We start from the raw sequence: 24,864 nt of genomic DNA, 5'->3' as shown, positions 1-24,864 counted from the left end.
CATAATTCTAATATTTATGCATGGATACGAGCACTTAAATTATTTATAGGACTTTACATTCTTAGAAGTCCGAGTTCTGGTCTTGCAGTTGCTGGGTGACTGATTCATTCCCCTGCAAGAATTCAAAGCCACGCAGGAGGCTGTGTAGCTCCCAATTACAACAAATGCTACAGCAGGATTTGATCAGACCTAGCCTTTGTGAGGCATGCCAGGGAATTGGGTAATGCTTTAAAATAACTGTAATAAATGAATCATAATTCCATTTTGAACGGTGCATGAGCATTTAATGACCTCATTGAAATGCATGGACAGGATGCGTCAGGATTATTTCAGATTAACACTTCCTACAGCCTTTAAATTCATATCATACCATATTAACATACAGTATAACATAGAGTGATCCATGTTGAATACTCACATTTCACTAAACATCAACTGCAGATGTGACACAGGAGGTTTTATGGGTCTATTTAAATGACTTGAGACAAACTGTCCAACAACATTATTAAAGTTGATTCCACTGGATCGCAGAAGATGAGCTAGAGCTAACAGCTACCTGTACTGTAAATGAGATCCCTGAGTCCATTTTTTCCTACTAACCCAAATTGCTTCCTTTGTAATTGTAACCTTTCTTAGGCCCTGCTTATGTCCTTTACTACACTGTAGCTCAGGTCTTCGGTGAATTAGTCAAACATGATCAACTATATGAACATTCAGAATTAAGTTAAATGAGTCTGTTTGGCAAGCTTGTTAGATGACTGGTAGTTGGCTGATCTGAGTTTCTTGAAAGAGTTCAGAGAATCTGCCTCCAGCTGCACGCTGTAACTGGGATGCTTGTTCTAAGCTTCCACTATCCTTCGTGGAAACCAGTGTCCTAGCGGTCTTGGCCTTAGACTTTTTGTTAACATCCCTTTGTGTCTCCTGGTCAGTTTTCCATTTGCAGCAGCAACAGGTTTGTAATAAGATTAAATGAAGCCCTAGAAAACAGCTGCAGCCCTCAAAGCCTGTGTGTTTCCGATAAGACATTGATTAAAGCAAAGCTGTTCATTGACACCGGGGTAGTGAGGGAGTTCAGTGAGATGATGTGAACTTGAGCTCTGCATGACCCACCCCTGACACCGGACTGCACGCTGCTGGTGTCGGCCTTCTGCGACGCTGGGTTGGTGTGAGGCCGCGTGCACCTGTGTCGTGTATGGTCGTGTGCCTGAGCCTGCTGCCTGTGTGTCTGCCTCTGCAGCTCATGACCAAGCACCCCTCCAAGAGGCTGGGTTGCGGGCCAGAGGGCGAGCGAGACATCAAGGAGCACGCCTTCTTCCGCAGGATCGACTGGGACCGGCTGGAGAACCGCGATATCCAGCCGCCCTTCAAGCCCAAAGTGGTAAGTACCCCCCGCCGTCAGCTCTCCTCTGCTGGGCATCACCCTCGTCTTCCAAGCTTCTGAGATCAGCCCCTCACATCTCTTGTAGCTGATGATGCTGTTTGCATGCAGAGCTCCAGCCTTCCCACTCTCTGGGAAAAGGACCCCACAGAAAAAAAAACATGAAGCAGGTCTAGTTAGCTCTAACAAACCTGTTATCTTTAAATAAAATTAAAATGGCTTTCTGTAGCAATTCAGTTAATTGTAATTTAGTAGGTCAATTAATGGATTAAATCATTAGAAGCAACGCCATGATTTGCATATAATGTTTCCTTTCGTGTTATGGGTTTAATAGACACGATAGATTTATTGTGGTACGTAAAAAAGCAATGCTGCAAATACAGCTCTCCTCGATGCTTCCAGACAGTACCTCCACCCCAAATTCTCTCACCTGACAGTGCAGCTGCAGTGTGTTATACAGGATATTTACTGGCAAGGGTTCATCTACCTGCTCGAGAGTTTTTATGCTTAGCCTCAACACAGCAGTACTTCCCAGAGAACCTTTTTTTTACAATCATATATATATATTAAATATTAAATTACAACATCATAAATATATTAAATACATGTGTATGCATGCATGTATTTCAATTATTATTTGCTTCCTTTCAGCTTCACTGTGTAAATGTCCCACAGCAATAGGCACAGTTTGACTGAGCTCCAGTCCCTCGCTCTTGCAGTTCACTCTCTCCTCCTTCTGTCGTCACTGGGTCTCCAGGGGCCACAGGAAAGGACTGCAAGTTGCACATGTTGTCACAGCAGTAGAACACTGAGTACAGCACAGAGCCGGGCAGGAGAAAGACCAAACCTGCTGCTACTGTTCCCAAACTGGTCAGAATTAACATAACGTTTCACCTGGAGGAACTTTGTTGTGGGGTTAATTTTCTATTTGAAAAATTCTAAAGAAAATATATTCATGAGCGCATTCATTATTTTTAGTTGTGCTAATGCTCTGATTGTTCTAGGAAGGAAAGTTCCCTGTGCCTTTACTTGAAACAATAACAGTTTTTTCTTCAGAAAATCATGAAATCATTAAATGAAATTTCATTCTAATTATCATTGTTTTCATTTGCATTCAAAGCTCAATTATTATTGCTTTCTAAGGCTGAAATAATAAAAAGGTACCCCAGGCAGAAACATTAATTAAATCTGAACCAATGTTCAAAGTGTTAGCAGGAAAATTCAAGTCATTCCCTGTTGCTTCTTCTCTTGTTTTACACAAGTAGGCAGCTCAAGGTACAAAATTATTTTTTGTACCTCCCCGTCTAGGAAAGAAATGACAGCTAGTAGATTTATCATTTTTAAGAGAAAAGACAGACAAAGTCAACACATCATTTCAGAAATACCATGCTCAGTTGTCTTTTTTTTAAGTTTGAAAGCTTGATAATTATGTTTAGAATTGAATTGCTAGCTTTGCCACAGCAGTGTATTTAGCTGCCATTTTTAATCCCAAATAAAAGTGACATTCCATGTAGGCTTTGCATTTAAATCAGCAGGGAGAGTGTGGAAATGATTTTGTGTTGGTGTACAACCTCATTAATCACACTGACTAAAAGGCCCAATGTGTGCTCCTAAGCCGCTGTACACTGGCACACTAACAATGAGGTAGTTCACTCATTCATGTACAAGGAGAACTTTCCACAACTTTTTTATTCAAAGTACCAGTGATGTTTTGCTTGTGTTGACATGGTCCTCGGCCTGAAATGCACCTGCTGTTTCTGGTAAAAAGAAATCAAAGTGTGCGTAGTGTTGTGTAGACAACACCTCGGCACATTAAAGTTGCCGATATGAACTCAACCAGTTTATTTTCTACAGATGCACACAGAAACTTTTCGCGGGCAGGCAGGTCATATCTGCAGCCCTGCAGCCGCCTGATCACTATGCAGAGAATATGCAGATGCAACCCTTCAAACATAACATACGGGCAGCCGGAATGTGTGCTGGAAGGGATTGCAGGAGTTGCAGGATTGCCGTGAATCCTCTCCGGATCCCATGCATGGCCCGGGCTTTGGCTCTGTCCAGTGGGGCCTCTGGAATGCCTAGTGTGAGCCCGGTCTCACCTGACGGGGACTTTAGCGCTGGCATCATGTGCCAGCACAGGGAAACTGGGAGAAAGAAAAATAATTAACCGAAAGCAGAACACGTGGTTGTCCTTCAGCGAGGTCTCTTGTCTGCAGTGCCCCTCAGAGGAAGGAGCAGTGGGCACAGTGGGGTTGCTGTTTATATATCATCGTAATTATCTTTGCTTATTTCTTGGGCTTTCATCTCGGGCCTACAGCTTTCAGACCATTAGCCAGATTGTATCACAATGCAGACCTGATTGCAAAATAACAACCCAGTAATAAATTGGAACTTTTTAGTCATCAGAGGATCCTTCCCGCTCCTTAACAGAGCCCTGTAATTTCTGATAAGTGGCTAGGTCAAGGTTTTGAGTAAAAACAAGGTCAGTTGTCTGCCATAGACAACAGTGCCCAAGTAAGTCTCTGTAAACTGTATCCATCTTAGCTCCTTAGATTTGGCATCTCTCTGATATTCTGGAAATCCTGGACTGGACTGGTGTTTCTAAAATCCTCTCTGTTTGATTTTGGATGAGTGTCTCACATTAAGGGTTTACTCATTTTTGAAAGGTCCCAGCCCCATCTGGACCTCTTCTGTGGGCAGAAAGGTGAATTTAATTAAACTTGTCAGAGGTGCAATCTAAAGTTTACAGTTTTTCATGAGAATTTTCAAGACGTTCAACGTGAAAAACACAGAGTTCAGATAAAGGTGCTTTTTCACTCTGTAAGGAAAAAAATACAAAGTTTGGCTTTTTTCTTTTTGTGCTCCCTTGCAGATGCATTTTGAAAACCATCCTAATGGCATCCTCTGTTCCATATATAGTAATTTTATTTCTACTGGAGTCTGCAGAATCCTGAAGGGTAATGCAAGAACTCCTGCAAACAGTTCGTGCCTGTGTGCTCTCATGAAGAGTTGCCATTCTCTACAGAGACTGGAACACAGATAGGACAAATTCTTGTGCTCCGTGTCGAAGTAGAAGAGTTGTTTTGTGGCATTCACGATGCATTAATATTGCTATTATGACTTTTATTACACTGCAGTAGATGTGTCACCATTGTGTCAGCTTTGCTCCCCTTCAAAATCTATTATCATTCCCCCCTTATTTACTGCAGCCCAGCTGAATTAATCTTTCATTCTACAGGGTCTTGCATTAAAACCCACTTTAGCACCGATGACTGGTGTGAGATTGCAATCAATACATAGGAGCAGGTAACAGAGATGCCAAATGGAATCTTAAGAAATGAATAAGATAAATTAGTACAACAGCAACACCAAAATCAAAAGGCATTTATGAAACCACAGCAGGCTGCCTAGGTACAGTAAGTCAGGACAGTTATCCACTCTTAACCCTTCTCAGAGGCGACAGTATTAACAGACACAGTCTTCCTCATGCTAGCTCATTGCTGACCACACATGACTGAAGGAGAGTTTTAATGATATGTTGCAGGTGTGCATGATGTGCAGAGTGAGGCAAGCAACTGGGAGATCAGTGTGTCAGCTCCTGAGTGTGTGGGAATCCAGAAGAAATCAAATTCATTTCAGCTGCCCTCTCCTGATTAGTTTTAATATGTCCTCAGGATCTTCCTCTGCATTTCGTAAATCATATTAAATTATGTAGGGCTGTTTCTGTATCTGGCACATATTCCTGCACTCTGGTGGAAATCATTATACACAGAGCTACAGTGAAGTAATGAAGTAACGCTGTACAATTTCCACTTTTATTTGGAGTGCTGGAAAAAAATACATCATGGCTTGTATTCATAAAGATATAACCTAAAATTGCTAGTTTTCAAATATTTAAATAGAAATGAAAGCTGCAATCAATAAATTGTAGTCCATGGGATCAAACTTAATGTAAGTCACTATTCATTCATTTGAAGGCTTGGGTGGGTGTTTATAGCCTTCAAAGAAAATGTTCTTGATGCTGAATGTGTGGAAATGCTCTGTGATTAGAAACGTATGGTCTCTTTCCCTGCTTTTATCTGACACCCCATCTCTCTCTGCCATTTTTGGGGGTGGCATAATTGTTATGCCATTTTATTACAAATTAACAACAATGATCACAAAGAGACTAAAAGCCTTATTATGATTCTTAAATTAGTATTTTAGAATCATCCAGAGTATCTTCACCCTCGCTCGAAGAGCAACATGAATATTCCTCCTTATGCAGGGCTTAGACACTCGCAGGTGGTCAGGAAAGCCCAGAGCTCCCTCATTTGTAGCGTGTTTCATCGTTCAGGTCCTGACGGAGTCTGGGATTGTGTGTGCAGTGTGGCAGGAAGCTCCTCCTCTTCCAGGAGCTCTCGGAGCGCCGCAGACACTGTGACCTCTGGACCTTGAATCCAGGGGTCTGTGCACCTGCAGGTTTCAGTCCAGCTCACCTTTCACCACCTCACTTGAGCCAGCAACTCCCAGCTCTTCGGGTGCTGCTGCTTTGAAGAGACCTGGAAGCCCTGAGCACACAGCGGCCCCCGGGCCCTCAGGAACCCCAAGGTCGGACAGCCCTGCGTGAATCCCGAACCTGGCTATCCCGTAGAATAAAGTGTTGAAGTGTGGAGGTTTTAAAGGAGGACTCCACCTAGCATCAGTTTTTCATGGCTATGAAGGGAAGCACGTCTAGATAATGACGCCGCGTCCTTTTACTCCCACGCCCCTGGGGAACGTCCGCTCGTGGCACAGCACGGCAGCCTTCACCGCGAGCCACACTGCGTTCCCAGAAAATGCTTTTCAGACAGTAACCCACAGAGCAGACAGCTGGAGCTGGGCTTCAGAAAAGGCAGGACAGAGAAAGGTTATGTTTTATTTCTCAACCTGACTGATGCAGACAAGTATTTGGCATTAAAACTTGAACCCTTCTTCTCTCCAGGGTCGACGTAATGTAATTTGCATGGGGGGTGTTTTTATCTTCCCTGTAAAAGGAGCACATCAGGACACAGTCACAGATCTACGGTAGTTTTGTGTTTTATGGAGCATCAACGTAATATTAATATGACTCCAATAAACCCTTTCATAACTAATTTGATCCATAAAATTGCACATGACAAATTAGCATTATTTTTATTTGCATAGCAGACTAGAATTCTATAATATAGAAATAAGGTAAAAAGCTACTGAATGTTTCTAGAAATATTGTGTATGACAGGGTATGAACTGGGCCTTTCACATTAAGAGTATTTGAGTGGCCATGGTATAATGAAAAAAATGTCATTTTAGCCTTAATCTTGATACTTTTGGTATTAAACGTTTATGTAATGTCTCCTAACAGTTCTTACTTTGATGTTACTTAGCACCAAACAATCTGTCCCTAATTCCTTTTTAGAATAAGTCAGGGAAATCCACTAATTAGTACAGGGGCTGGATCTGTTAAGACTCCCAGTGTGGATGATAGTTAACATGAGCTCAGAGACTGTCTTGCAGTGAACCTGCAGTCCTGTGAGTTCCGGGAGCTGGTCAGCCCTGTGCAGGTGGTGGTGAGAGTTTTTAACCCTTCTTCTGCCGGGTCGCTGGGTTTGCCCTCCCTGCAGGGAACCGGAGAGTCGCCTGGGGCGAAGCTGTGTGATTCACACACAAGGTGTATACGGCTTGAACAGAGACTGATCACTCTTCCCCTCTAATTGCGATTAGTTTTGAGCTGTTATTTCCTGACGGGGTGTGTGCTCAAACTGGGGCGTTACTCACTGCGCCCCGGGTCGGAGGGCACAGGAAGTAGCAAGAACACACTTCCTGCTCTGTGAGCTGCTTCACTGTCCTGCGAGACGCTCGTCTCTGCTGATCAATGAGCAGGAGCCGACTGTCAGGCCTGATCGTCACAGAAACGGAGGCTGTCACTACAAGGCAATTTCTCACATTGGTGCTCATTCATCATCTTCCCCAAATAATATCATTCCCTTTAAAACCTTACCTTTAAAAAACAAAAATTCTCTACCCACATATTTACACTGTATACATATATAATTTCATATCATCTTGCATCTTAAATAACGATATAATTAATTTGTAGGAAAACGAAACAAACTTGTGCTAACAAAACAGTGTTTTAGCAACTGGATCTATATGGCCTCCCCTAGTCTCTGACCCATGTGGTCAGAGAGATGAGCACATAAGGAAAGAGTGGTAAATTGCAAAAGAGACACAATTAGAGGAAGTTTATATTTTAGTTTCTCAATTCACTTTAGAACCTTGTAAGATACTGTAGGTACTCCCATCTCTGAACTGGCTTCTTCACTCTGCTCTCCTCCCCACTGGGAGCTGGTGTGTGGGGAGCGGACTGGAGCATCATCCAGGTGGGGCTGCACGCTGGTGGTGATGGAGGGGATCCCCATTTCCTCTAAAGTGCTCTGAGAGGAGTGTCCAGAAAAGCGCTATGTACAGTACGTGTAAGGAATTATCTCTCACTATATTGCCATGTGATTTGGGAAAAAATCCAGCATGCTATAGACATGTAAGGCCAGCAGGTGTTTTTGGCACTGGTGTGGTAAACTGTGAATTTGTTAAAGAAACTGTCCTGACATGAAAACATTTTTTAGTCTTGCATTCATAAAAAAATATTTAAAAAAAACTTTCTTGAAATGCTAGTTTTTAATTTAAGGGGATCTTCTGACACCTGACAGCGCTATAAAAGGGCTGGCTCTCCGCACGTCTCCTTTGGGCTGGAGCAGTTTGTACGCTGGGATAAAAGATTCAGCAGCGCTTTGTGTTTTTCCTATTAATCTCCTCCTGCATGCAGACTCACAGCACAGCTCTCCAGGCTGCCTGGGGTGTTGAAAGGCACAGAATCAGGTGCTTCCCCTCCTATTGCTGTGAAGCAGACACATGCACAGCCAGACCTCTGTAGATAGAAAGGGTATCTCCGCCCAGATGGTATCCCGAAGCAGGGCTAAAGCTTCTAAGACCTTCAAACAACCCTTAAAATCTGCTTCCAGCTCACAATCATGTGCAGCCAGACACAGAAATCAATTTGGGTTTCCATGAGTGAGTTTACAGTGTGAGTTTGTACTGCTACTCTGGGATCCCAAGTGCTAATTTTATCTCCAATTAGAAGCACAATGTACAGTAGGTGGACAGTAGAAAAGCTAATGATTTCCTCAGTTTTCATCTGCACCAGGTTTATTCCAATCTTCTTTTCACTCTTTAATCACGTCACGCGTGTCCCTGTTGTTATAAACGTGTTGAAGATGTTCCTATAGGCACTCAGATGTCAGCCGCTGGGGGTTTGTTGGTAGTTGACACTGGAAATGCCAGGCTTGGATATCTGGAAGACTCGGAGGCGAGACGTGCTTGGAAGGTGTTAATGACGAAGGCGGGCGGGCGTGCTTTGCCCCAGGGGGTTGGTGTCCTCAACACATTGATTGACTTGGAAGAGGGATAACTGAAGAGGGCACATATTGATTTTGTGGGGCTGTGTTTAAAATGCAATCACCAGAAGCCTGGACGTGGTTAGGTCTGAATATTCCCTTCTCCCTGATCATCTTTTAATCAGGGTTTTGACCTGTGTTCCCTGTGACAGTTACAGTGGAGCATCTCTGCTAACAGCATACAAGTTGCAACTGAACTGAGAAGGATATTTTGTTGATATATATTCTGTGTTTAGGAGCTCTACTGGAGCAAAAACCAGAAGAGACAGAGATACTTAAACTAGTGCTGCTGCAACATAAACTAGTCCAAATTCGCTCCAGAATTTTTTTTTTTTTTTGCAAAATTCAAGGAAAGTTTATTGTTTTTTTTATGTTTCATGTTTCATGAGTTTCCTGGCACATGTAATGCTTCTAGTTTTTAGGCAGATGTACAATTATCAACACAGTAATTTATCTGTGAGGTTTTCACATTGTGTACATGTGGTCTTAATGTTTCAGCGACTATCACAAACACTGGTGAGCTCACGTCTCAGTAGTACAGTAGATGAGGAGAAACAACTGTGAAGTTGTACTTGTGCGAGATCTGAGATTTGCTGACTGGTTTCCCATCCTCCAGCCTTTGGGGCCCAGCCTGAGCCCTGTAGTCCAGTTGGGGTGTGAGTCATGCCTCCGGCCAACTGTGAGTGGGATTTCCAAGCTGCTGGGGTTATTGCTCTCGCGCTGGGTTGCCCTGCAGTGTGGGCTGCTCTGCAGCTTCCACGCTGTGCCGTGCAAGTGGGCTGGTTCTTAATATGGTTTATTTTTTAATATGTGGGCCATGTGGGGAAAAACCACAGCGGTGCTTCAGCGCTGGCCTTGCCGATTGCGAGTTCTGGCTCTCTGACGTGCTCTCTGTTTTGTCTCCTTCCTTTCCTGACAGTGTGGCAAGGGGGCAGAGAACTTCGACAAGTTCTTCACGCGCACGCAGCCCATGCTGACCCCCCCGGACCAGCTGGTCATCGCCAACATCGACCAGGCCGAGTTCGAGGGCTTCTCGTACATCAACACCCAGTTCATCCACCCCTCCATACAGAGCGTGGTATGAAGTCAGGCCGGAGAGGAGCGGGCAGGAACGCAGAACACTCACACACACGTGGAGCTGATGGGCAAAAAAATCTGTGACCCAGGAACTAAAACCAACCGACAACTTTTCATACTTAACGTCTTTCTTAAAACAGTAAAAAAAAAAAAAACATATCGGAAGTGTTGTAGGGGTATAATGTGTTAATAAGTAGTGTGCAATGTGGCCAAATCTGGATTCTGAAGGGGCATTTAAGCAAACACACAACAAAAAAACCTACACGCGCTTGTCACTGATTGTGCGTTCACGCATTACCAGACAGACGACCTTCTTCGTCTGCTGGGATTGAGAGAGATCTTGGGAATTACTGACAAAACTTAAAACGTTAGCTGTTTCTACCTGGCTTGCTGCACGCTCCGATCAACCTCAAGAATCAAAAGGCTGAAACAAAACGGCTCAAGCCATTGTTCCTTGTCTGTGCCTGAAGGGACTGGTTCCCGCCTTGATCTTCTCCGCTGGTGAGCACCAAGTGGAATGGCGGAGCGCGTGAGGTGACACAGTCAGCACAGCCTTGTCAAACTGCTGGTCAGAGGTGCAGGGGGAGCCAGTGTTGATTCAGGGCCTGGCAAGAAATCACGGCCTAAAATCATGGTTCATAGTATTGCTTCCTGCTTTTCTCATACATATACAGTATATAATGATGTATTATATTAAATATATACACACAGTGATAGAAGGAATGCATTTGCCTCTGTTCTATGGTAGAAGCTCTTGGCAGAAAGAGCTCTGTAGTGTAGATTACTGGCCACATCATTCTCTCTGTGACTCCAGGAAGGCTTGGGCTGGAGACCTGTCTTATGGCGTTGCTTTCTTTCACATCCGATCATTTCTGTGTTAAAAGTTAAGGCGAGGATCTTTGATGGGCCATTATGGGTTTTTGTCCAGTTTTTACTTGGTCTCTTATAATGATGCTAAGGGCTGTCAGTGAATGCACTGACTGTCAGTGTATTCACCAACATTGGCTGTTTGGCTGTCAGTGAATACCAACAACCACCTGAGCCTGTGGGCAGTCAAAGGCATGGTTGCATATCAGTGATGAAACCTTCCTTAGCATAGTGTGCTATTGGAGAAGTGCTGTCTTAATACATTTACTACAACATACAAAATGGAGAAAACACCATGGCATTTTCTGCTGTTCCAAAATGCCATTGTAGTTCATATTTTTGTATCATAGCTGTGTCAAAGACTTTTGACAGTAATCAAAATTAATATCAGCAGTTATGTTCTGCCTTCACCCTACAGATAACGATCATATTTCTTGACCTAAACCTCACCTATACTTCATGACCCATGATTTTCTTTGCTTATTATTACCATCATGGAATTCTGTAAAACATCCAAATTGCAATGTGATATGTTAGTCACACACACAAATCCACTCTCAATGCAAAGGAATGAAAATATTTAACAATTTCCAAGGTAGGATACAGTGTTGTCTCTTACATTAATATAAACCGTGCATTTTAATAAACTGTACAATTTGTCCTGAAATGGGTCTATTTGATGACAGTTAAGTCCAAATGCCCCCTTTTTCTAAGATAATATCAGACCATCAGGAGCCGGTCAAGATGAAATTGTTAAATATTAATCCAGATCGAGTGTTAGGGGAAAAAAGTCAATGCAGTTGATAACTAAAAGAACCAGTTTTTATAAATGTGACATGCAAACCTTATTGCATGTTTCTATTTAAGAAATATAGAGTCCTTCTAAACATAAAGGTGTCAGTCTAGCAGTGTAAATCAGATGTTTGTTTTATTCCAACAGATGTGCTGTATTTGTGGAGGTGGTTTATTGGTTACATGTTAAGAATGAGTTTCTTTATTATGTTAGGGCTATCCATTATGCTTGATTCCATGCTTTCCCTCTCTCTTCCTTAGCTAGACATGTTTAAAGTGTCATAGCTAAGCTTGTTTACCAATTTTAAACACACAAGACATTTCAGAAAGTTCCAGGTACTCGCAGATTTTTTCACACCGAGATGCGCTTTTACTACTTTATTCCAATCATGAATAAAGTTTCTTCACGAATGGTGATTCGTGAAGAAATAAGAAAATAGTAATAACGAAAGAATGAAAGTGTCTGTAACAACATTGTGGGATATGTCCTCTGTGTATATAATAACTTTGGTGCCTGTTAGATTGCAGAACCTGTCTGTGAGCTCTCATTTCTCCCGGGATGAGCAGAGGATGTTGTTGGCAGATTTTGTGTTTCATGTGGGGGCATATTTGACTCCGACACTCAGCATGTACTGGTAGAATGCATACTTGCCTTGGAATTACTGTTAAGTGACTTAAACAATGTCACCCTCCTGTTGTGCATGTATTGTACAATAAGCAAGATGCATGCGATAAGTGTTGCATGAATCGCAGGTCACGGTATTACAGCATGTAATTTATGTGTCCAGAGAAAATGAGACATTCATTGCAGGATATATCCTTCCCTTGTTTTGTTACTTTGTTCAAGCCAAATTCTTAAATATAGAAATAATTCAAAGATGTAATTCATATCCTAGAAGCTCGCAGGTGCTGATGATTACATTTTTTAACATTCTTAATCCTTCTTAATGTTTGCACTCTCACATCTGTCCCTAAATTAGAGACCCAAAACAGCAGGCACTTAGTGCACAGAGAAAGCCATGCTAAAAATAAACCTAGACACCACTGGGATGACCAGAGCTGCGAAGGAGAAACGCCACCATTTTAAACCCTAATGATTTCTTCAGTTCTTGCTAAGAAACAAAAAGAAAACTTTCTGTATAACTTTTATAAAGATAAACTGGATGATACCACATTGCAGCATTAATGACCTTTGGTGAATTCCTTGCTTTTTTTTAAATACATTTATAAATAAGGTAACAGACAGCTGGTTATACTTTCAGGACTTCTCATGCTGTGAAGCTAAAGATGATCCTTTCAGTGTTGCTCTTCACTCACCACACCTCGGTGTCTCATCCATGAAGTGTGAATGACGGAGGGAATGAGCACAAGCCTGTTTCCATAGCAGCTGTTCATCAGCCCAGCTGTCTCAGGGGGTCCCAGAATGCCATAGCATTCAAATCCACACAGGTGTCCCATGTGGTCCCGCAGCAGAGGCTGCACAGTCACACTTCCCAGAATTCAGTTTCTTCAAGAGGTTTCCCGGGTCTCTTTAAGTCTTTTGAGTCAACTGGAGACCTGTCAAGACAGGTTAAATAAGTGTGTAAATAAGACTCCGCAGGCCCAGCTTCCTCAGGATGTACATGATTCAAAGTCAGAATGAAATCTCACTGCATCTGGCCTCATAAACATCTGGATTGTGGACCCCCAGGTCACTAGGGATGTTCACGCTGGCTTTGCGCTCATGCAGGGATAAACCAAAGCCTGTTGGTTGTGTGTTGTTAGAAATAATTGTAATAATTAGTCAAGACCCTGTCAAAATTCCTGCAGACTTTAAAATTCCACCACTACCAAAATACAGTATGTCCTAAACGAATGCATTGATGACCCTACACTAATTACATTTTTACCTTACAGTTTGTCTTTCCTTCTGTGCTTTTATTACCACATGGGTGCCAAGTGAATACATTACTTCTTTTTGCATGAGGGCGCAGTTTTCCCCTGTGGATCACAGAAAAGAAGAGGCGCAGACTGCCTTGTTTCCCAATGTCTTCATCTATACCTGCTTATTCCCCCTGCGTCTGAGGCATCTATTGAACATTGTAAACTTGTATTAGAGGCAGCTCTGAAGTGGATGTTTGTAGGTTGTAGAAGAAGAAACACATTCTGTATTTTGCATCATACAAGTCAGTACTTCAAAAATTCTGAATGCCACATGTTCCTTACTTTAAAACGTGTACCCAGCAATATACTTTGTACCTCTTAAGATGCATTTTGCTAAGTTAAAATGATTTTGCATTATATGTAAGCTCCTCAGCTGACTAGAAATACAGTATGTGCAACTATTACTTTTATGAGAATTTCTAACCTGCTTCAGGTATCCCATAGAGTACTTATTTTGTCAAATATATAATGTAAATATTCCTAGCTTTTGGTACATTTAATTTTGGTTGTTTGTCTGTCACTGTTCTGATATTCAGTATCCATCTGAGACTCTCCTGAGAACTTTAGCAGTTATAGATTCAAAGTAAGAGAATTTTTTATATTTCACTGTAAGATTTTAGTTCCATATATGTACAGGCCATTGAAATATTTGTATTTGGGGATAGAGCACAATAGTTTAACTGTTTTTCTGACCATACATCCACATTGTATTATTTGGCTGTTTTCATGTTTGTTTTCTAATCATGTGTCAAAACCCTTTTGGTACCTTGTGCCATAATCAAGCCCTGCTGTTTCACCAGTGTATTTCATACTGTTTGTAAAAGCTACTCCGTTTTTTTTATTTCAGCATTTCTTTAGGAGGTATTAAAAGTATCGAATGAAAAATCCTTTTGTAATGGGGCGGGGTGAATCAAAACGTTTCTTATCGATGTTGTAACCAAGTGATTTTATCACTTTCGGTTTGTCGTCTCTGGAAACTAATGCACATAAAGCTGTTTTGTATTTTTTTAAAAAGCAAAACTTTCAAAATGGAAAGAAGTTTGCACAAATCAGCAGGAATGGGATTTCTGTAAGCTGCACTTTGTGAATCCTTAGGCTTTCATACAGTATATAGAAATTGATGCACAACTCTGAGATGTCTACGTGGAACGAGAATGTTATTTTCATAATGAAGTCACAGTGTTCTGCAGCATGGCAGAATGATCTCCGTCTGGCCCTGTTATGGCAGAAAGCGTGGAGACAGAGCAGTTTATCTTGAGAAGTGAGGTTAACCAGGCACACTGTTCTTAGAGAGACTTTTCTCATTCAAATATTTTCCTTTGAAAGATAAAAGAATAGCTGCAGATAGATGCACCATTAATGAGAGAATGTTTTTTATGTTAGTGAAAGCATTCTAAAACCAAACTGAAATGCTGCACAATTCCTGTAGTGCTGAAAAAACTTGCATCTGGCTATACTGTATTTGTGTTTTTTCAATGTAGTTCCATCATCTGCTTTTATCAGATCTGGTATAAGCATAACAAAGCCTACCAAATGTACAGTCAGAATAAACGTGTGATTAATACTGTCTTCCCCTTGATAATCTCAGTCTGATACTGATCTAATATAGATGACAGCAAAAAAAGAGAGAGGTCCCAGTGCTTTCTACAAGAACAGGGCCAGCACAGTCTCTGTGCTGCAGCATGCTGTTGATAGAATGGTTGTCCTTCATCAAATCCTCCTTAACGTATATTATTTTCTTATAATTGCCTAATGGTTCTTTTTCCTTTTTCTTGTTTTGGTCGTCTTTTTCTGTTTTGCATGTTCTGCTTTGTTCCCTGTTAACTGTAGTATGAAGGGTGTGTACAAATAAAGGTATATGACAATGAAGTAATCGAATTTGCATCCACGGCTTATCCTTGCTGGGGTGGGTACTAAGCGAGGTGCCCAAGATGGGAGAGAAAGTTGCTCTGGGTGTGTTGGACACACGGCCATCAAGGGTTTCTGTTTCTCCTTTTGGCTTTGGAGTTCGTCCATCTTGTTAAACTCCCCCTCCCTGAGGCTGATGAAAACCCTGCCCGTTGTGTTCCAGCTGTAAATAAAACCCCCATCACAGTTCAGAAAAACAACAGGAGGACAGGCAGAGCTGGAGAGCGCACTCTCTCTCCGGGACCCTGCTGGACCGGTGGAGATGTTGGCATTCTGCAGCAGTGCTTATGTATGTATGGAGAGCCGAGCTCAAATTCCGCAAGATAAAGGCTTAATATATAAGCAGTCTCGAAGGAGCGTGAAATCTGAGTCCCAGATATTTAATCTGTGAAGTTTGAGCTAGTGGAATTTGCATTGCTTGTTTTTTTTCCAGTAGTTTGCGCTTCGCTTTAGAAGAAGCCTGCAGCCCCACTGTCCCTTATTCTGGAACAGTCGCAATCGGAGGCAACTGAAGGGTTCAGCTCTAAAGTGAAACATGCTGAAGCAGAAGGAGGTGGACACATTCCAGGGAGAGCAGACCCTCCCTTTAATCAAGTCTGCTCAAAGGGGAATTTTGTGGGTAAAGTCAGAAATATCTTGACTTTCCCGGCAATAATGGGGAAATGTACAAATAATACAAGTTAAAAATAAATACTACAGTATGTGTATAAGATTCTGAACTATGAATGGTGCCCTATAGGATCAGGCCAATTGCTTATGATGGGTGGTGTTTGTGTTTTGGATGCTTTCACAATTTTTATACAGTATATTTACATTATGACATGGAAAAAAAATAACTTCATGAATGATAAAAAAAAATTCACAGGAACAATTTTCATTGACTGTCTTGGTTGTAACTGTTAAAAAAATAAGTCAAAGGGTCCAGGAAGCATATACAGTATGTATTTCTCATACTGTAATAGTGTCTTGGGGGGTGTAAAAATGTACAAAACCCTCCCCCCCATTAGTCTGTGAAACTGAGGGATCACCAAGTTTACAAGCTCCTTGCTACTTGAAGACATCAAGGAAGTTGCTGTGGCAAAACAGCTTTCATTTAAAATTCATTTAAAGCCAAAGACCCTACCATGATTCTTTTTACCAGCCTGTTTTACAAAAGAATGCATGAGCCCCAGCTCCCTTTGCTTGTAATTAAATAGATGTGACCTTTGCAAAAGCTCCTTTTATTTACTTTATTATAAAAAAAAATCAAAGCCCTGGTTTTTCTTCTAAAGGAAGGATGTTGGAAAGTTGAATTTTTTTCAGGAAATATTGAACAGCAACAGCTCCACCATTAAGACGACGGCGCACTTCGCTGCTACCAGCGTCACATTACATCACTTCTGCGTGCTATAGTACTTGCTGCTCATCGCCTCTCGTCTCAACCGATGAGGCACTTAGTCATCTCCCAACGCCTTCTAAGTGCGAGGTCTCCAAGTCTGTTTTCCATTTTCCTGCATGTGGTTTTTGTTCCGCTTCAGCCCAGGCTGTCTGCTCCTCCGGGCCCTTCCTGTTGCTCCTGAGAGGGGAGTGTCCGAGCGCAGCCCCTACCGGCCCTGTCCAGCCCAGCCACTGCTGTTGCTTTTCCTGGTGTCTCCAGCAAGGCCAGTGCGCCTCATTCTTCCTGCCACAGCACCGGTGCTCCTTTAGCCTTGAAACGTCTGCACAGCTAGGCTAGAGCAGGACACCACCATCTGCAGCCATGAGTGGCAATTACTCATCAACATCTCCATTCCATCTCTCCTCATTTAACCCTGGCTGCTTCACAGTGTAGCTCTTTAATCTTGTGAGCTTTGCATCAGCCTCCTCCCCAGCCTGTTATTTCCAACAGGCTTTCACTTTCATACAGCGTTGTGCTTGGGAGATAATTTCCCTATTATTTAGACTTTTCTGAGGATCTGCAGGCAATTACAGACCTGCGTTAGAGCAACACCACTAATTGGTGTAGTTTGTCCTGCTTAAATACCCGCAAGGGAAGTGAGGAAGACTTAATGACAGAAGTAGCTGGTTATTGCATTTATTAGCAAAGCTCATTATCGTATTTTAATTGTGTGAACAAAATGATCCAATGCTGGCTCCCCTTTATACAGCTGGGTGGACTGGAGCAACTGGGGTAAAGAGCCTCGCTCAAGGTACGGACTCGTACCCAAAACCCACCAGGTATAAAAGTCCAAAGGCTTATTCACTAATGCGTGTTTGGAGAAGAAGGATATGTATACTATACCACTGGCTCACACTGATGTTTTTTCTCCTCTAAGATGCATGTTATTTCACTTGTTGTTGTTGTCACCGTTCTGTGTTTTTGTTTTTGGTGTTTCCTTGATTTCTTTGTATAGGAGGATACATGCAACTAAGTATTTTTTGCACATGACAATAAACTGTGCTCTACTCTCACGCTCAGCACTGTGTTTCAGTGGATAGCACTGCTTCCTCATAACACTGGCACCCTGGGTTCAGCTGCTGAGGTGCTGTCTGCGTGGAGTTTGTATGTTCTCCTTGTGTTCACGAGGGTTTCCTCCGGGTGCTCCTGTTTCCTCTGCAACCCAAAGATACACTGGTACATTTATTGACTTCTGGGAGAAACAAAAACGCCCCTGCTGTGGGCATGCCCTGCAGTGGACTGGTCCTGTCCTGAGCGTATCCTGCCCTGTGCCCATTGCTAGGCTCCAGATTCCCACTGACCCTTTAACGGATAAAGCACTTGGAAAATGGATGGATGGATTGATACACACACTGAATACATACTGTAGGCACACTTACTATATGCAAAACAAAACTAAATCTATTTGAACAGACGGCTGCCACTCTCCAGTCCTAGACTGAACAATATACGCTGACAAAGCACGGCTTCACCTCTCTGGACACGGCTGCTTTAGGACTAGACCCCACTCGTGAAGTGCTGCCTGTCTGAAAGAGGCTGGTTTCCCCTGAGCTCTGGTGGAGTGGGAAAAGCTCTGCAAGGCACCCCGTTAGCCCCGCAGGAAGCAAGCCCTCTCCTCGTTAGCCTCCAGCTGTAATTAAACACTCTGGATTGCCTCTCGGCACCTCTCTGTGCCTCCAAGGCTCAGTGGTGCCGAATCCAAATCTATTTTGTAATTCATTAGGGAACTGATTGTTGATTAGTGTCTTCTAACCTTCCCAGTGCCTGTCACACACCACTGCTCTTCCTCAGTCACTCCCAGAATTGTGCGCTAGAGAAGGGAAAGAGTTTGGGATTTCACTTACGGTTATCTCAAGGAAGAGAAGCCAATAAACACTCACATGCAGCCTCCCTACATAAAGTAAAGATCTTTTTCCCCATGTAGCTCATCATCCAGATAGAATGGGAGGAAATTAGGGCTTCTGCCTATGAGCATACCTCGGAGGCATCAGACACCTTTCCACGACAACATTCGTGCGCATTTTGTTAAGCAACTCGCACTGCAGTAAACACTGTAAGAATATGACTTGCCATTGTAAACTAAAGGTATCACATTAAATAATTAACTTCTCTGGAAGACAGTTGAAGTCCATATCTCCAGCTCTCCAGATGCACGTTCTTTAAGTCTGCACACTTGACGCGGTGTGATTAACAACTAAGGGAAATATGCCCACGGGGTTTAATAAAGAAAAACACAAAGCATTGTTTCTGTTTGTTCATTCTTCCCTCAAAGGTTTAATTAGCTGACAAGTGTAGATAGGGACTAATGTCCTGCAATCAGGCTTAGGACAAGAAAAAGGTATTAGCACATACTATACACACTGCATGGACAAAGAAATGTATTTGAAACAAGCTTATTGACTACGTTTAAGACATGATTTTTGTTAAAACTGTGCTTCTTAGCAATGTTTCATCTTAGTTTATGGTGTATTTAATTCCTGAAAGTGAGTAATTTGAAAAGGCTTATACTTACGAAGGGGGCTTATACTTACGGATGCAGCTCTGGATATAAATACACTCCCGGCTACAAACACATTTGAAAGACCACCAAATCCCCCAAACTGGTTTTCTGTCATCCACCCCCAAAGCCATCGGCTTGGCCCACAGACCACTGGAAGAGGGATCCCCAAAAAAAGATTGGATTAATGCGTGATCCCAAGGGTTACATTTAGAAAGAGGATATAAACTTTTCTGCAACATGCCCAACATAACTTGCTAGCCTGTCACCATCAAAGCATGTTACAGTTACACCAGCACCAACGCCCCACATTCTATGACGACCACGGGTTTGGGTTTCCTTTATAGCGACTCATCCCTGTTTTCTAACGATCAGAAGAGGTGGACAAGTAATAATCCGAGTTCTTTAGAAGCAGGATGCTAATGGGTTTTTTTTTTTTTTTTAAAGGTCGACTGTGTGTTATTCTCCAATTTAACCCCAAGACACATTCCAGCACCAGGGGACAGGCATGTTGGTTTCATCCAAAAGAGGTATTTGTGACGAGCCATCTCTGCGAAAGATGACTGGGAGCCACAGAGGAGCCGTTCACAGCTCTGCGTTCCAAATGTATCGCACCATCGGAAAGTCACATGCACACTTCCTTCTCGCTCTCGGCGTTTCTCAGGCCTGTGTAATCTAATTTGGTAAAGCTAATTGGAATCCCACAAAAGCGGTCTATGCAGCCCCTAATCTCATTATTTCCCAGCGTCCTTGTTTTCCTGGGTTTCACACACAGCCATAGCAAATCGGCTTCCTCGGAAACCAGGGGCTTCTGCCCTCCCTCCGCAGGCCCCTTGACAGCACACAATTAATAAAGGAGCTCTTCTGTAGCAGAAGACCCACCAGACAATAAAGGCTGAGCTACTGGCTGGCACACGGGAAGGATACTGTGTCTCTGAGCAAGAACCTGCCAGCGTTAACCCTGCTATTTACTACAGTTGCAACAGATGACTTTTGAAGCAGATATCAAGAACCCCAAATAGCAAAGCACTCCGCTTCTATTTTGCAGCTTTGTGACAGGTTTTGTTGTCCTCAGAAAAGCCGAGAAAGAAACAGTAGTTAATTAGGCGCAGTGCTTCGAGACCACTTCCTAAGGTCTCGCACCTAATCTGGTGCGAGAGGCGCAGCAGATCCTGTGACTCAGGCTGCCCACCCCCTGCAGCAGATCCCGACACACTCTACAGACACATCCCTGACAAGTGTCCTGTCCTCCAGCCTGGTGTCTTTGTTAATACAGCGCTCTGCAGGAGACGTGTAGGTGTCTTCACATTGTACAGCAGGCAGAACTCAGGGGTCGCTCTGGCACTGCTCCATCGGGAGGTCTGAGGAGTTGAAATGCATCTGGATGGGATTTCTCACCTCCCGCCTGCAGTCCACTCTAGCAGAGATGCAGTAGATATCCTCCAGTGAACAAGGGGAAAAAACCTTTTTCCTCTATGGTTTACTAGATGGTAAAAAGGCAAAAAAACATGTTTTGTCAGTGTAGTCATGCTTGCAAACTGGTAAGATTTAAATCAGAATCGACCCGTACACATTGATTTAATTAGATGCAGCATATTTTTAACAACATACCCCAGCTGTGCCGTGCTTCTTAAATTTTAATGGAGGCAACAGCTTTTCTGCAGCTCCATTTCATTACTCACTCCAAGCAGAACTGAGCACAAACCTTGTTGGATTTTTTTTCTACTATTTCTACTAGTTTAAAAGTCATTTCTGAATTTGTCTGGCAGTTCTCGATTCCATCGAGCTTAGACTTTCAAGCACAGAGGTGGCAGACGAGCTCCTTCCTGCAGCACTGATCGGAGGCACAGAAAGGGGGGATTGGTGCACCACTGTGTGGAGCGGATTTCTGATGTTCCATGACAGACACGCTGCTTAACTCTGCTCTGCCATCGATCAACGCCTGTTTGGGGAATTTTCCAAATAAAGGATGTCAGGGATGGGGAGATGTCCCAGTTTTAGAACTCCAGGTTGGTGCTGTAACAGGGGCCTGGCTGCTGTATGATTACATCTCACTGCGCCTGTGACACAGCGCAGGGTGCTCTGACAACTCCAGCACAGCGCACAGGGAGACACGCACGTTATGGGAGACCTTGGGGTTATTATTAGCACACAGGGAGGGAGGGGAGAAGGGGTAAAAATAGCCACAAACCCCGGCAGAAAGTCTTCAAGGCCATGCTAGTGTGTCTGAAATACTGGAGTCTTGAGGCAACACGCACGGCACGTTCACAAGGAGAGGTGAATAATTTAAGACTCTTGTTTGTAAAATTGCAGTCCTATTGGTTTGGCAGAGGGACAGTAATTAAGGCTCGCTCGTTGTATGGGTTTTATTGCCTTCCTGGACTAAGGAGTCTGATTACCTTGCAAACGCAGTGAACAGATGAGTGTGACAATGGATTTGAATACTGTGAAATAAAAACCACGAGCTAACGAGAGAAGACTGAATGATTTTGTTCACCTCTGGCCCTTACCTGCCTCACCAGTCTTTAATGACCACAGGACCTACTTAAATCTGTGTAAAACGATTGGACAGCATTATTTGTGCTGTGCAGCATTTAAAGCTCATCAGAAGTAAACCAGCAGAAGATAATATTTTCAAATGAGTTGTTATTATAGGTCCCTTCCTTATTTTTCTGACATGTTTGCCTGTGTGGACCCAGGTTTGCTTATTGTTGTTATGTTTTTTCATTTTCGCTTACGAATGAGCTTTTAGGACGCCACACTGTTTGAGAAATTGGATGTCTGGCACTCTCTCCAGTTGTGTTGCCTGGAACAATACTTTTTATCTCACCAGTTATTGAACACGGAGTGGTGCACAAGAAAGAGACAGAGGGCATAGTCACCTGCAGAGTGGACTCGATCAACAGCAAGTCATTAATACGCACTGTACTCAGGACAGTTCTGGTGTAAAATAGCACTGGGTAGATTCAGAGAATAAACAATATTTTTCCGTTTTTAAAGCACATTAATAATTTGCTGTAGACCAACAGATAGGAATGACACTCACCTCTGACTACCTTGGCTTATTAAGAGAGGAAAGTCAAGTTTTAATTGAATTATTTGTGCAGTTTGCTTTGTGATCATCTTCAGGAATTCTGGACAGATGGAAGTACAATATACTAAACCCCATGGCACAGAGACAGGGTTCATTTTCCAACATTTACTGTAGATCTGACTGCATCTATAATGCGGTGCGTCACATTATTTCCATACACCAGTAAATTGACTTCAATATACAGTGGGAAGAAAGCCTACAGAGGAAACCCCTGCTTTATAGACCATAAATAAGCAATTATCAACATCAACATCGAGAAAGTGGTGCATAAAAAAGATGTTTGATTATCAAACAAAAATACTGTTCACTGAAACTAAAAGGCATAGGCCTACTACGAAACAGTGTGCTACAGTTTTACTAGCAGAATTATTGCCGTTAAACTTTACGTTTTTTTAACAACTGCTTTACCATGGGTAACGTTAGAAGTCGTCCCGTTTGTGGCGGTAGCGTCTGTGTTTGCGGTAAACCGGTAGTAGCGGCGTGGGGGGTCATCAATGCGATGCAGCCCTCCGGTGTCGGTCCGGTTAAGCGAGCGCTAAAAGAACTGGGCTGGAGGCAGCGCCGCGAGGAGAGCAACTGCAAACCCCCGACTCTCTTCACCGCGAGAGGCGCAGCTGGATTCAACGGGCCGTGCAGGCGAATGTATTTGTTTCATTTTTAATCTTATATTCAATCTGTAGAGGGAGGGGGGTGCGGAGGTCCGTGCAGGTACGACTGACGCATTCCTTACTTTTCCGGTTCTCTTTGGAAGTCCGGTCATCAGGCGGGGGCAGCCTCGACCCCCTCTTGAAAATGTAAGGTAACGCACTGACGCAGTACTACTCCTCCGGCTAAATGATCTTAACGTGAAAGTTACCCACCTGAGCAATAAACTAAACCAAACGAGGCTTTAAATTATGCATTTTCAAAAAGACGTAATGCACCAGATGCCTATAAATAATCTATGCACCGGCCATATGTCGTTCCGTCAGGAAAGCTATTTTTAGTGAACGTTTTGCCAGTTTCTGATAAGAACAAAGAAAGGTCGCTGTAATACTATCGGAATCTGCGGAGCATTGACTGTTTTTGCTGCTAAAAATAGTAATTCAGTAAATGTCCCGGAAGGATCTTGCCTTCAAAGTCCAAATTAGTGCTTCTACTTGGTTTCCCAATCTACGCTGAGCCTTATGCATATCGCTCTCTGTACAATATATACAGTAGTACTCGACGTCTTACACACACATATATGTTATATGTACTGTATCTCAACTGCATCTATTGGCATAAAGTCCGCTGGCAAAAGCGCCCATTAGGAAGATGACCGACAGTCTTATTGTGTGTGGAGGTTTATTTTCCCGAGTCTCATCTTTGAAAATCAAGCGGTGGCGTCCTGTCTAAAAACACGCCTATTCCAGGTGTTCTGTGGAAGGGACAAGGGAGCTACACGCCACTATTAGCTGAGAGAGCAGGTCGGTGTCGGTTTAGCCACTGTGAAGGAGTGGGTCTCTCCCTGCGCACTTACCTGTAGCCATCAGCACCTGTGTCGCAGCTTGGGCGAACCGTCACTCCGAGACCCCGGCCTGTCTGCGCGCAGCAGAGGCCTGCTCCCGACTGGGGCTGATTAAAGTGTGTTTCTTGGTTTGTCCACACCAGAGCTCGGAGCTCATCAAGCTTATCAAGCTTTTGCATTTACGTACCGGGTCATCACAGGACTTCGACCCTCCCAATAAAATACCGCATCGATCCTTAATGGCTTAAAAAACCCCACTGTAATTAAGCACTAGCCGGAGCGAAGACTTGCAATGGGGTGGAATTGAAGAGAGGAGTTCGGCTACCCTTCGCCCAAATGCTAATTAAAGGTAATTTGAGGAAACGACTGTTGTTTTTCCCGCTAAATGCATCTTCGGGTAATAACAAAAATGCCGGCTGTTAAACCTGGCTAATTGCAAGGTTACAGTTCCCCCCTAATAGTTGGGGCACTATTGACGCGTGAGGAGAAAAGCGTCTCGTGACACAGGCCTACTCGGCACACGGACCGACCGCGTCACTTCCGCTGAACTGGACCGGCGAAGGCCGTAGGGGCTGGGTCTCCCGTCTCCCTGCAGGGAGACACACGAAGCGCCCGCTCCACCGCGGAACACAACAACACGTCAACAACAACAACAACGAGTGAAGAGATTTTCTGAAGTGCGCTGTCGCGTTTAAAAAGATCATCTGAGCTGACCCCCCCAGGTTTTTTAGGAAATTCTGATTCTGGGTTGACTCGCCCCTCGGTGCTACAGAAATAGTGCGTTGGAAGTCAAGCGTAAAGGCGAGAATTACAACCTTGTAAAAACATTTCAACAGATTCTGTATCTTAAGTGTAATCTGCTACGCTAGGATGAGTTTATAGGGAAGACAATCAGAAATCCCCCATGCCGCCGTCTGCCTATCCTCACTGCACTGGATCAGTGTTACCCGGTCCCATTGGCTTCGCTGGCT

At 43.3% G+C, this 24,864-nt stretch overlaps 1 protein-coding gene across 3 annotated transcripts in view; it reads left to right on the top strand.

Annotated features, from left to right (window-relative positions):
* LOC148652888 (protein kinase C alpha type) overlaps positions 1 to 15,366 on the top strand; it is a 193,809-nt gene extending 178,443 nt beyond the window's left edge. For all 3 annotated transcript variants that reach the window (XM_088600130.1, XM_088600129.1, XM_088600131.1), the window contains 2 exons: positions 1,238 to 1,378; positions 9,749 to 15,366. In XM_088600130.1, coding sequence (XP_088456256.1) covers positions 1,238 to 1,378; positions 9,749 to 9,913 — 306 coding nt within the window. In that variant the 3' untranslated portion in view covers positions 9,914 to 15,366. The remainder of the gene's footprint in view (positions 1 to 1,237; positions 1,379 to 9,748) is intronic.
* Positions 15,367 to 24,864: the final 9,498 nt, after the last annotated feature.

The sequence above is a fragment of the Lepisosteus platostomus genome, chromosome 11, assembly GCF_059453375.1.
Source record: "Lepisosteus platostomus isolate fLepPlt1 chromosome 11, fLepPlt1.hap1, whole genome shotgun sequence".
Lineage (NCBI taxonomy): Eukaryota > Metazoa > Chordata > Actinopteri > Semionotiformes > Lepisosteidae > Lepisosteus > Lepisosteus platostomus.
Note: the sequence above shows the minus strand (reverse complement) of the source record. Positions and strands in the feature narration are given on the sequence as shown.